This window comes from Phlebotomus papatasi, chromosome 1 (genome assembly GCF_024763615.1).
Source record: "Phlebotomus papatasi isolate M1 chromosome 1, Ppap_2.1, whole genome shotgun sequence".
Lineage (NCBI taxonomy): Eukaryota > Metazoa > Arthropoda > Insecta > Diptera > Psychodidae > Phlebotomus > Phlebotomus papatasi.
In genome coordinates, this window is record NC_077222.1 from 11,450,663 (window position 1) to 11,463,346 (window position 12,684).

Here is a 12,684-nt window from a genome sequence, read left to right on the forward strand (position 1 = left end):
ATAAGTTCCCCCTCATGATCGCTCCATTCGGACTTAGTGTGCGTTGTAGGATAAATCTGTGTTCTGAGAAAACTTTCTCGTGGAAAGTCATTTGTCTTCGAAAGATCAGGGTTCCTCTTGAGTAGTCAAGTTCTTGCCAAGGGTAACCTCTTTATTACGGACCACTTTATCTCTAGTTCGCCTTTTCTTAAACGAGGCGCTTTTTCGCAACGAGGAAAGAGGCTCTTCTTGAAATGTCTTCATCCTTCATCGCTAGCCTCCCGGAATTGAGCCTCATTTCCCATTCCAAGAAAGCCATGAATCCAGCGTCCCTCCTCGATTCACTGGTGAAGACCGACTGAGTGAGGAGTCGATTCGATTGTGCCTTCGGAATAACTACACTGAGAGAAATCCGAAAAAGTTAAAATAACATTCCGGAAATGTCTATTTTAGAAGGGATGCTGTGATATAGTAACGGCACTGATTGCCCACAGAGCTGCGATATAGAGCGGCTACCCGTATCGGGGGATAAGATAGAATAGGAGTGGGGAAGCATAAGGGGCCCAATTGGTGGCCTGGATGCATCGGAATATCCGAAATGGAGAACTGACCCCTGGCAAAATCTTATCTTATCTTATGCCTTCGGAATAACTAGTCGATCACTCACAACCCCATCTAGCGGAACTAAAGCGATATCGTTCCTTGAGGTTAGTCGTCGTTATAGAACCCCTCAAAGTTATCACCCCAGCTGAACAGTGATTGGTACCGTTGGCTTAGAAGAGTCTTCGTCAGGACGGGTTTTCTCCCTCCAACTTCTCCAAGTTCAACAGTTCTATTACAAAATGGTCTACAACATAGATGTAGGAGGTTAAATTTCCCAGAAAAATGTAATTTCCCGTCAAAATTTATCGAGGATTGTAATAAAAGCGTATCGAAATGTCACAAATTACCCCATGTCTGTCAGTATTTGCCCTGTCATTTCCTACATTTTCTACCGGTCTGCAATTTCGGTGAAATTATAGCCTGGTAAATTTCTTCAAAGAATGTGCTGATTAGAAATTTATCAGGACTGCTACTGTCACATTTTGCTCCACGTCCCTTGTAACGTATCGCATTGTTTTTAACTCTTTTCGGACCACAACATATCCAGCTAACGAATTTCAGTAAAACTCACTTTATTGTAAGTCTTAGTGGTCAAATATGATACTTTTGTAGAGAAAGATTTTTTTCCGTATCTGGGAAATTGGAAAACTCATGGGTACTCTCGTTCCCAAAAGAACGCAAAGGATACAAACTTCAATTTTCCAAAAGTCAATAATATCAATTTTGTGAATTATTTTTGCGCGTCAAATGACTCCTTTACAATGTTGATCACTAAAACAAGAAGAATTATTGACCAGTATCTTGTGGGATGTCCAGGAAGTGGTCAAGAAGACACCAAATTTCTGCTTGCCAACAGATTCCTCAAAATATTTCACACAATAACACTTTAAAACACATTTCTTTCAACACGATGTTATTGTAGACACATTAAGCTTTCTCAAAAGCATAAAAGACACTTCCTGTATAATCAGAATTCACCAAAATCCGGAAGAATAGGAAAAACTTCCCTGAAAGCAATCCCCCTCGCTGCCAAATGTCAAAATTATCGGCCATATTGGTAAAAATGTTGCTCCCGCTTGGAATTTTGTTACAAGGTTGGTGTCAAAAAGCAAATGGCGGGCATTGGCGGGATAACCTTACATTTGACCTCTAGATTTTTGGGGACGAGAGTACCCATAAAGTTTGAACAAGTTTTTTGAAAATTTAAGAAAAAATTGTTTTTCGAATTTATGCAATCTGTAATTGTTAGTTATCATACTTATTGGCCCCGAGAGGTTTTTCCTTATTCTGGTCTAGAAATATCAAAAAAGTCACAATATCTGCAAGGAAGCAGAAAATCGAAAATTCACGATTTTTGATCAAAAATATCTAAGCTCAGGAGTTAATTAGGATCCTGCAAAAAATATCCTAGATTTGGACATCCTTATAGTTTGTAATCATCCACAAGAATCGGATTTTATCGATTCTAAATAGCCCAAAAAAATTGTTGTTTCCGTGGGTACCCAGAGTCCCAAAGGAGACGAAAGAGTTAAGTGATCTTTTTTTAGTGAGATTCTGTAACAACGTGTACTTTGACAGAGTTTTTCATGAAAAAAATATTCTTTTGACAAACTTCTGACAAGATCCAGTTGAACGTCGCTTTGACATTTTTTCCATATTCTGTATGGAATGGGACATCCTTTTGATAAACTTTTCTTGTTACTTTGACAAACCTTTTTTCAGGGTAGATTGAAAAAAAAAGTTGGAAGACCAATAAGTTCTTCCATGTAGATTATTTTTGCCTTCCGTCATTTGGTGTTTCAACCATCCGCATTTCCTTGTTCTGTTTTTTTTTGCTTCGTCGTAAGATATTGAGCTTCTCAATTCAGTTGATTGAGGAAAAATAATCTCAATTGACAAGGAAAAGTTTTCGTTCTTTTTCTGCGAAAGAAATATATATATGAGAAGCTCTTAAAATGTAGCTATAATTTATTTTTCTGTGCAAAAGTACTTTTCGAGAGAATTTCATTAAAATGCATTATTTTGTTGTGCAAATAAAATGAGAGGGGGGAAAATGTGAAGCAAAAGGAAAAAATGAAAAAAAAAATTGCAGAGAAAAAGGAGGTGAAGGAGCGCGTTGAGAAGAGTAGCAGCAAATCGTCATCGGCTGCTAAGACTTCATCAACTCAGCCGGCACCGACGCCGGCGGCTGAGAAGGTGGAGAAGGAGAAGGAATCGACGCCGGCGGAGAGAGTGAAGAAGGAATCGTCAACGAGGGAGAGTTCAAATAGGACACAGGGGACGAAGGAGAAGACACCCAAGGAGATCAGGAAGGAGGAGAGGCAGAGGGAGAAGAGGGAAGAGGCCAAGAGCCGGAAGAGGGATAAGGAGAAGAGGAGAGAGAGGAAGGCAGCATCGCCGGCGTACTATGATGTTCCCGTGGAGAGATATTATGCCATTGATCACTATGATCATGAGAGGGAACGTGATAGGGATCGTGATCTCAGTTCAGTGTCCAATTCTAGCAATGGATCGACGCACAGGAGGAGTCAGGAGCCGCCAGAGCAAGAGAGTAGAGGTAGGAGGGGTCCGGAATATTCGGGTGCGTCGCCAGATGATGAGTATTTTCACGTTACAGACTCCAAAAGGCGTAAAATGGACGTGAGCTCGAGGGTTAGTATTGTGGAGCATTCAAAACGTTCTTGGCGATGATATATCTAAGAAAACAAACAAAAAAAAATCGTTTAGAAGAAATTGATTGAGATCCTCTTCTTGTGTGATACAAGTTTACTTTAATTTTTTTGTTTTGCACATTTTCTTGTGCAACAAAAATCTTCTTTTTCCCCCTGAAAAAAAAGATACCCCAAAAGAAATCCTCCTCTTAAGCGCCAAAAAAAAGAGATTTAGGGATTATTTTGTGCGGGGGAAAAACGGTTGAAGATGGACAATTGAACAATGAGAGAGATTGCAAATAAAATTTTAAGGATAAAATAAAAATATGTTGATTTCTGTCCAATGCCCTCTATCAATTGATTTTCCCTCACTATCATCTCCCCCTGACCCCAAAAAGTGAATAAATATTGAATTGTGGATCGCAATTAGTGTTCCGGATTGGGGCTTGGGGAAAGGTGCGATTGTGAAAATGTTATTTTTCCAAATGCAAACATCAAATAATGGTAGTGCTTATCATAATGATTAAACATTGAAGAGTGTAAAAAGCAAATGTGCCACTAAATAATCCACCGAAGGGCCACCGGAAGGGTGATGTACTCAACAGAGGTGGATCGAGCTGCAAAATGGTTTGTTTGGAGTTTGGTGCAACATGAAACTTTGTAAAATTCGTGTTAGCGCCTGTAATCTATGCAAAACGGATTTTTCACATTTTTGACCCTTAAGTGATCATATCTTCGATTCTACCGAACCGATTTTATTCCTCACGAAGAGAAACTTAAAGGTCTTTGAATGACGGACAATTCTCTACAAGAAGTGAAGTTTGTAAAACTGACACCAGAGGCGCTGTAGTCTCCTCAATGCTGGAACGGCTAGAACTGATAATGGAGGCATGGATTAAGTACCTTTTATCATTTTATATTCCATTCCCACTTCCGGTTGTTTGTTTGGAAACTTTGCTTGAAGCGAAGCTTGCAAACAAATCATAGGGAAAATTTGACATTGTGTCGATTTTGATAATATTTTCCTTTAATCTCTTTCTTAATTGACATTCTAGATCTAGATAGAAAATTCTTTTCTTATGTAGTTACACTATTGAGTAACTTTTATCATTTTATATTCCATTCCCGCTTCCGGTTGTTTGTTTGGAAACTTCGTTTAAAGCGAAGCTTGCAAACAAAGCATACGGAAAATTTGACATTGCGTCGATTTTGATAATATTTTCCTTTATTCTCTCTCCTGATTTACATTCTAGATAGAAAATTCTTTTCTTGTGTAGTTACACTATTAAGTACCTTTTATCATTTTGTATTTCATTCCCGCTTCCGTTTGATTGTTTGGAAACTTTGAAGCGAAACTTGCAAACAAAGCGTACGGAAAATTTGACATTGCGTCGATTTTGGTAATATTTTCCTTGAATCTCTTTCCTAATTTATATTCTAGATAGAAAATTCTTTTCTTGTGTAGTTACACTATTAACCTTTTCACCTTTTATCATTTTATATTCCACTCCCATTTCCGGTTCAGAGGAAAACCAAGCATTTAGAAATGGGGTAAATTGAAATCATATCTAATTTTGAATTTTGAGATACGGGAGACCAGGGCACAATTAGGCAGTAAATGAAATTTTTCGGATAACTAAAGTTACGACTAAAGTTCTGACGAAAGTTTCGCAATGTATTGAAAAATTAAGTGCACTCTATGATGCAAGTGTCCCGGGTTCGAATCCCTTTTAGGTCACCAGGAATTTTTCTAGCGTTAAAGGTGTTCGAATTGCATCGAGTGAGCTTCACTGCATTTGATTCCACGGTCATCGAACTGACAACTTCATCCCTGTATAAGAAAAAATAATAATGGATGACCCGAGCTACCCTTGCGAGAAGGCCTTGTTCCTCTATGGAATGTTGTGCCACCATTATTATTATTATTAAAGTTTTGAAGAACCAACGGGTCAACAACGGGAACAACGAGGCGAATTTATTAAAAACATATTGAAAAAAAATGGTTGTTCGAAGCTTGAGTCGTCCGAAGGTAACCCGCTTTTCCCTATAATTTGTGAAAAATAGATTTCAATAAAACCGATAAATATTTCCACGAATAGGAAGCGAGGTGTTTACTTCGAATTAATAATGCTTTCCTCGACATTCTTTCTAAGGCAAACTAGAACATCCCCCTGTTTAATTCTACCCCTGTCTAATTCTGCCCCAGTTTCTCCTATCACCACTGATTCAGATGGAGAAAGAGAAAAAGAAGACCACGGAAAAGAAAAAAAAAGACGAGTAAAGAGAAAAGGAACTGATTTCTTCTTTTCCCATCTAAAACAGTGTGAAGATATCAAAATTCCGGATTGGTAATGATTGATAATGTCTTTGAGACACCTTTTAGCTCGGTATAAATTCATGACATCAAATTTCCCGTCCCTTTCTCAAAAGATTTGCATAAGTCTATTTCACTCTTTCGGTCTCAAAATTAGATTGAACTAAATTAAAAATCTTATGACGTTAAAAAAAAGAAGAAGAACCCGAAAGAGTGGGATGGACATATAAAAAACTTTTAAAAAAGAAAAGGACGCGAATTTTGATTAAATTAAATTTTACCGATCTAAAAGGTGTTCCGGAGGCATAAAACTCTATTTTAAGAAAACAGTGACAATGGTTCCAGGGTGCATCCTTTATATCAAGAAAATTTCATGAAATCAAAATTCACATCCTTATCTTTTTTAAACATTGTCGTTGTCTATTCCATTTTTTCACTCTCTTCTTTTTCATTTAAACGTCATACCAAATTCGATTTGGTCCGATTCTATTTTGAACGCGATAGAATGAAGTAGACATGTCCGAAACGCTTGAGAAAGATAGGGATGTAAATTTTGGTTTCGTGAAATTTTCTTGACCTAAAAGGTGTTTCGGAGGCATAAGACTAATTTCAGGCTAATATAAGGCTCCGGCATAGCTTAAGGATCAGCATAATTTAATGAAATCGAAATTAACATCTCTTTATTAAACGTTTTGTATATAATATCTATCCCTCTCTTTTGTACTCTTCTTCTTTTTCTTCTTTTGGGTATCAAACCAAATTCAATTTATTTTAATTCAAATTTGAGTGCGAAAGGCTAGGATAGACACAAAAAAAACTTGGGAAAATAAATGGATGAGAATTTAATTTACATGAAATTTTTGTGATAAAGATAAAGGTGTACAGCAGGTATGAAATTATGTAATATAAGGGAAGTGTACCACGGATCGGAATGTTAAGAGACGTGCTCCGTATTTAGTTGAATATATGAGTTCCAAAACACTATTTTGTATCTTTTTACGTGCCAATTGATATATTAGTGATCCATTTAACTATTTTCGTGTATTAACACTTTTGCTAATTATGGAAATTAATAATATATAGGTGTAATTGTAAGAATGCAATGCGTTCCGCGGATCGGAAGGTACTTAATCAGGTGTTCCACGGATCGGAAGGGGGTGAGCCACGGATCGGCAGATGTTTTGATGAGGATTCTCCTTCTTTCTTGGCATCTAAATCACTCTAGAAGGCTTCATTGAAGCTTTTTTGTCATCCTAACACTGTGTACTGTGTATTCACATGATATTACTTCTAAAACTGTTAAATTTAATGAAACTTTCACTGGTAAATTGTTCTATCACAACAAAAACATGTAATAATGGCTGTGAAGATGACAGCTGAGCGCGCTGAGCGCAATTTTCCACGAAAAAACTGTGCCGATTCGAGGAACAGATGAAAGAAAACGTACTTGTTCGCAAAAAATAATTTATTTTTAATATTCTTTGCCAAAACAATCAAAAAAGTGTATTGATAGTGAAATTAGAATCACTGAATATTCATTTTTTAATTAACACAGATTTGTAAATCATTTTAATCAAACATAATTCCTCATATTTTTGCAGACAAATTCTCGCGTGAAATATTAAGAAAGTGATGAATGGCGGATTTTTTGCTAAGACTCTTATACAGTGATTCAATAAATTAGGTAAATAATAGCAATTTTGTTTGAAACTCGACGAGAAAATTGGTTCTGTAGATTAAATATGAACTAACGTGATGTATCTTGCTAAAGAAAATTACTAAAATACAGTGAATAATTTTCAAATTCATTCAATTTATTCAATTTTGGGGTTCCGATACGCGGGACAACCTTCCGATCCGAGGAACACTGACGATCGCTGGTACATTTACCTTAATTTGTTTTTTTTTCTTTCCTGGTTTATCAATGGCAGAATATAGCAAATAACCAAGAATTATGATTATTGACCCAATCACATGAACTAATGTTCAACGGAAAGTCCGCGGACTTTCCGTTTGGTATTCTTGCAAAAAGGAAAGAAAACAAACTAAACAAATTTCCTAGCACGACTTCCAGTAAAGATAGTGGATTTTTTCCACGGAATTATTCTTTAGGTTTTAGTATATAGTGGGAAAAATCCTTGGAAAATTCTTATATAAAGATCCGCGAATGATTCACGTCTGGTGTACCATATAAAGAATCTACGAAGGATATCCGTGGAGTTTTCCATGAGATTTCCATTCAATTTCCACAGAAAGAAAAAATTGTAATGGAATTTTCTAGTGAAAATTAAAATTGTATTTTTTTTAACGTTTGTGGCACTAGCACACCTTTTCAATTTAGTTAAATTCGATCGATTTGAATTTCACTTCCTACTGTTTTAAACGGAAATTATTTATAATTGTCTCTTTTTGTCAAGTCAAAATTGAAATTGTATTTGAAAATGACAATTGAAATTCAAATTTACATTTGAAATTGATTTTTTTTTACTCTTTTCAAACTGAAATCAGGACTTTGTCAGGTAAATAAATGGTGTTTGTATTGTTTTAGTCAGTAAAGAATTTAAATTCAGTGACCGTTAGAGACGTACCAGGGACATAACCTGTGACTAAGAGAGGGAGAGAAGCGTATTTTTTTCCAAGAAATAAGTGAAGCGATTTGAAGAATTTAAGTCCTATCGAGTTTTCTCAATTCATGTGTTTTTCACTGTTCTATGTGTTCAAAATTTCCTTAACAATTGGATTTCGATGGTTCACAAGAATTTGGACGTGGTTTAACCTTTTCAGGAATTCCAAAACCTTTCCAACGGCGTGAAATTTGCTCAAATCGGTTGAAAAATATGCTCCCTAGAGCTTTTTTAACTTTTACCCTTGAAAAATCGGTAATGTCCTTTTAGGGAACCTCTAAACCTGTCGAAAAATAAATAAAGTCCGTTGCGTTATCGAGTGATCCCAAAAAGTATGGATTGATGGGGGGGGGGGGTTCTCGAAGGTCCTATGCCGCTATCTCTAACCGTTTGGCCTCTAAGTCTAGTAACGAAGGTACAGATTAGAAGGTTAACAGCGTAACATATCGTCAGTTGGATCAGCATTTGTCGTAACTTCCTCATCGCCTCATCAGCACTTCGTCTAACAACATGGAAATACACACACTATACAAGAACTGCTGATTTGGTGATGAGGAAGTTACGACAATTGCTGATCCAACTGACGATATTTCAAAAATCGTTTGATTCAGGGTAATTTATTGGAAAAGGAAGTATTTAGGGGAAGGTAGGAGCAGCTTCGTTGCCCCCTCGGCGGATTTCAAGCAATATAAGTTTCGTGCGGAGTCCATTAGTATAAACCAATTTTTCCTGCAAATTTTCTATCTCAAAGAATAGTTCTTTTTTTCATACCTGAGTTGCACCAGACTCCAAACACGTCGTTTTGTCTCCAGTGTACATTACAATTTGTAATTGTTCTGGATTTTGGACCAAAAAAAGAAAAACTGGATGGAAGAGCGCCAAGGAAGGTGAATGAAAAATCCATCTCACTCTTCGTGCAAAAAGAAGTTTTGTGCAACAAAGTGGCAATACTTTTTTTCCAGAAGTTTTGCAACAGAATTTTTACAAAGTGTTTGTGGTGTTTTTTGGGGCGGCAGAAAAATAAGAGCAGCAAAGAATATTTTTTCAACAAAGAGCAAGTGAAATGGTTTTGTGCAGATGATTCTAAAACTCATGTGTGTGGCATTAAATTATTGCTATACAATGTTTAAAAAAAAAAATTGGTCACAGTTGAGTGCAAATGAGACGAATTGTTGCAATACAAATTAAAATTTATGTAAATGGCATTGTGAGACAGAAGGATTTCGTTTTTTTTTAAAACCTGAACAAAATTGTGCTGCCCAAACACAAATCTCAACGATGTCAATGAACTTCTTTGCATGGTGGATGCATTTTCCACCAATTTATCTGCAAGAGCCCCCCTTTTGCAAAAAAAAAAAAAATAAAAAGAGACTTAGTGGAGGGCAAATGATGAAAGGCTTGGGAGTGCAGCGGGAAAAAAATTGGCATGCAGTTTTTGGGTGAATAAAAATGAGGAATTTGAGAAGCAAAAGAAAGAAATCCCAAAACTTGAACAATGTATCCCACCAGAAAAATTAACCACAGCCATGTTGGGACCGAAGAAAAAAATCCGAATCATTTATTAAGGTGGCCAGACAAAAGGCACACAGCTCCTCTTTCAGCTGCCAGAACACGGTGCTTTTTTGTGCCATAAATGAGGTGATCTTGGTGAAAAATGGCAAGAAAGACACTCTCTGTGAAACTGTGGCACTTTTATTTACTGCGCTCTCCCCAATTTTTGCGGAATTTTTTGGGGTTACAAACGGAAATTTGACTCAAAATCGATTTATTGCACAAATTGATGAATTTTGCCCATGAAGATGTCATTTCCTGGTGGCTTTCTAGGGGAGGGGGGGGGGGAATTGGGGACAGTAACATTGTTAGGGATCTTGTTTCCACAAGCCTCTTTTAAATATTTCCTGCTGTGAAAGAGGGTGACACAGACTTTTACCAAATACTTTTTCTTCGTTTAGAACCGTTTGTGGGATATTTTGGCCATACGGATCACCCATTCGGACAGATGTCAAAATTAGAACCAGAAAGGACCAGGATTATACGTCAGAATTATAGATTAAGAAGCAAAGTTTTTTGGTAAGTACACAGTTGAAATAAATCTATTTTGATGAGAAATTATTTATTCGTTTGATAGATTTTTCTGGATATTTTTGGTTAAAAATCATGACAGTTTGGTTGCAAACTGTCAAAATTTAAATTTGAATTTAAATAAAGTTCAGTCCCAGTGAGTACCAAATGCTAACCAATTTCAATTAGGGGAGACTGGGGCACATGTAACCATTTTCGATAGATGCGAATTTGAGGTGATTTTCCAAGGACACCGTGATTTTTTGGAAAATATTTCTTAGCTCATGTTTTACCCTTGGGTATAGGCAATTCGTCGAGGGTAATGCGGATGCTGGAAAACAATTGAGTTTTCCATAAAAATAAAATTTGTGTCACTGTGCATTTTTCTCTTTTCACAAAATACCTGGGGTAGAAGTAAACACTTTCTGGGGAGGATGTAAACACCCTTTTTTCCACCCTTTAAATTAACTTTGCATCACTTTCAATTATTTTAATTACTTAAGAGATGTATAAAGACTGCATATTTTTAAAAAAAAAATCACGACACTTTTTACAAAGAATAATTAAAATAGCAAAAAAACTAAAAGCATGCAAATCAAAGACATTTTTCAATGGATTTTCCCCATATTTTGACATCATGTGACTTCTTATTGAACACAGCGCCACCAATTTTTTTCTTAGTCAATGAATTAGACATTTCGTATGAAGATCAATTTGCCGCTCTTTTACTTACTCATTTTTTGAAATTGAAATTGCCTGTTTACATCTACCCCAAATGCTATTTTCTGACCAATTTAATAATTCTTTTAAAGTAATGAGAATCTCAATTTCTCTAGTAAATGCATTAATATAATCCTAAAAGATGTAGGAAAGAACTGGTATTGCTACATTTTGATTATTTTGCACAATTTTTAATTTCCAGGTGGAAATCCAAATGATCAAAATAATCGAAATATCAACATTTTCAGGAAAATGATTTTTATTTTTAAAGTATATTAGGATTTTATTGACCAATTCATCTGTGGACATACATCCCCATGGTATCTATGAATGCTTATGGGTTTTATCCTCTGGAGTCTTAAAATTAATGAAAAAAATCAGTGTTTACAACTACCCCTGTTTACTACTACCCCAGTTCCCCCTAAGCTGAAAATAGGTTAGCACTTTTTGCTCAACAGCTGCTGATCGGTCAGCATATTTTTGCTGGTCGATTCAAAAGAAATATGCTGAAAGCCCTACCTTTTTCAGCAATTTGTGCTCGCTGGTGTTTTACCTGTTTTACTTTTTAGGAGTTAATTAAAGCCTGATTTAAGCCTCCTTATTTACCCCTTACTTTTAAGAAACTGCCATAGAAATTACGTCTTACCAAAAATATGTGGACGACAATGTTTTCATAGCGGCAAGCATCTGAACTACAGTAAACTCTCAAATTCGGGCATTTGGGACTGAAATGTCACCCGAATTAGAGAAAAATTCGGGCGACAAAACTATTTGAAATGCAACGATTTTTGTTCTTTTGCATACTTAATATTAAGTTTACATACTCGTATTTATGGTAAATTTCATGAAAACCCTTTAATAATGCAAAATCACATCATAACTAAAACAAAACATGCCAAATTTAAGTATATATTTGTTTCATTCGCAAATTTGAAAAATGTTAGAAAACTTAATTCAAAATTAACTGCTGCCCGAATTCAAAAGCCAGTGATAAGCCTAGATCAGCTTACATAGGTGCGATTCCTTCATTGCAAATTTGGATTGTAGCAAACTCGAACGATATTTATACATAAATAATGCAAATTTCTTTTAATAATTCGTAAACTGTATCTAACATATTATCGTTATTAATGAGGAAAATTGGATCAGAAATGCATAAAAGTGTCTGAAAATCTTTAAAGTCGAATATCTCGGAAACTATGAGAGATAGAGGCCTCAAACTTTACATCAGTTTAGAACCTCTGTTAGTGACCCATGAGAATCAGCGAAGATAGTCATTACCCACGAAAAATACGCGCCCCGCGAAAAAATACGCGAACCGCGAAAGAAATTCGCGACCCGGGAAAATCCGCGAAAAAATTCGATCCCCTCGAAAATCCGAGAAAAATTTCGTGGCCTGTGAAAATCCGAGAAAAAATTCGCGGCTCGCGAAAAGCCGCGAAAAATACGCGCCCGCGAAAATTCGTGCCCCGCGATTTTTCGCGGATCGCGAATTGTATATGTCACCTTACAAACCTTCGAATATAGGCTCACTATGTAGAGATAGAGAAAGGGAAGTGCTATAAGAGAAGAGTACCCCGGATCGGAATGTTAAGAGATATGGTCGATATTTAGTTGAAAATATAAGTCTCAAAATACTTTTTGGTAGTTTAATGTATGCTAATCGGTATATTAGTGATCCATTTAACTATAATCTGTGCATTTGAGTATTAAATTTTTACAATAAATTAAT

The 12,684-nt window shown here is 36.1% G+C and overlaps 1 protein-coding gene across 3 annotated transcripts in view; it reads left to right on the top strand.

The window, feature by feature from the left end:
* LOC129800031 (THO complex subunit 2) overlaps positions 1-10,280 on the top strand; it is a 30,099-nt gene extending 19,819 nt beyond the window's left edge. The window contains exons 10-12 of one of the 3 annotated variants that reach the window (XM_055844387.1): positions 2,675-3,139; positions 3,200-3,234; positions 10,124-10,280. In XM_055844387.1, the coding sequence (XP_055700362.1) occupies positions 2,675-3,139; positions 3,200-3,234; positions 10,124-10,183 (560 nt within the window). In that variant the 3' untranslated portion in view covers positions 10,184-10,280. Of the gene's footprint in view, positions 1-2,674; positions 3,559-10,123 lie in introns of those variants that run through there. The other 2 variants (XM_055844386.1, XM_055844388.1) reach the window with 2 other exon arrangements.
* The last annotated feature ends 2,404 nt before the right edge of the window (positions 10,281-12,684 follow it).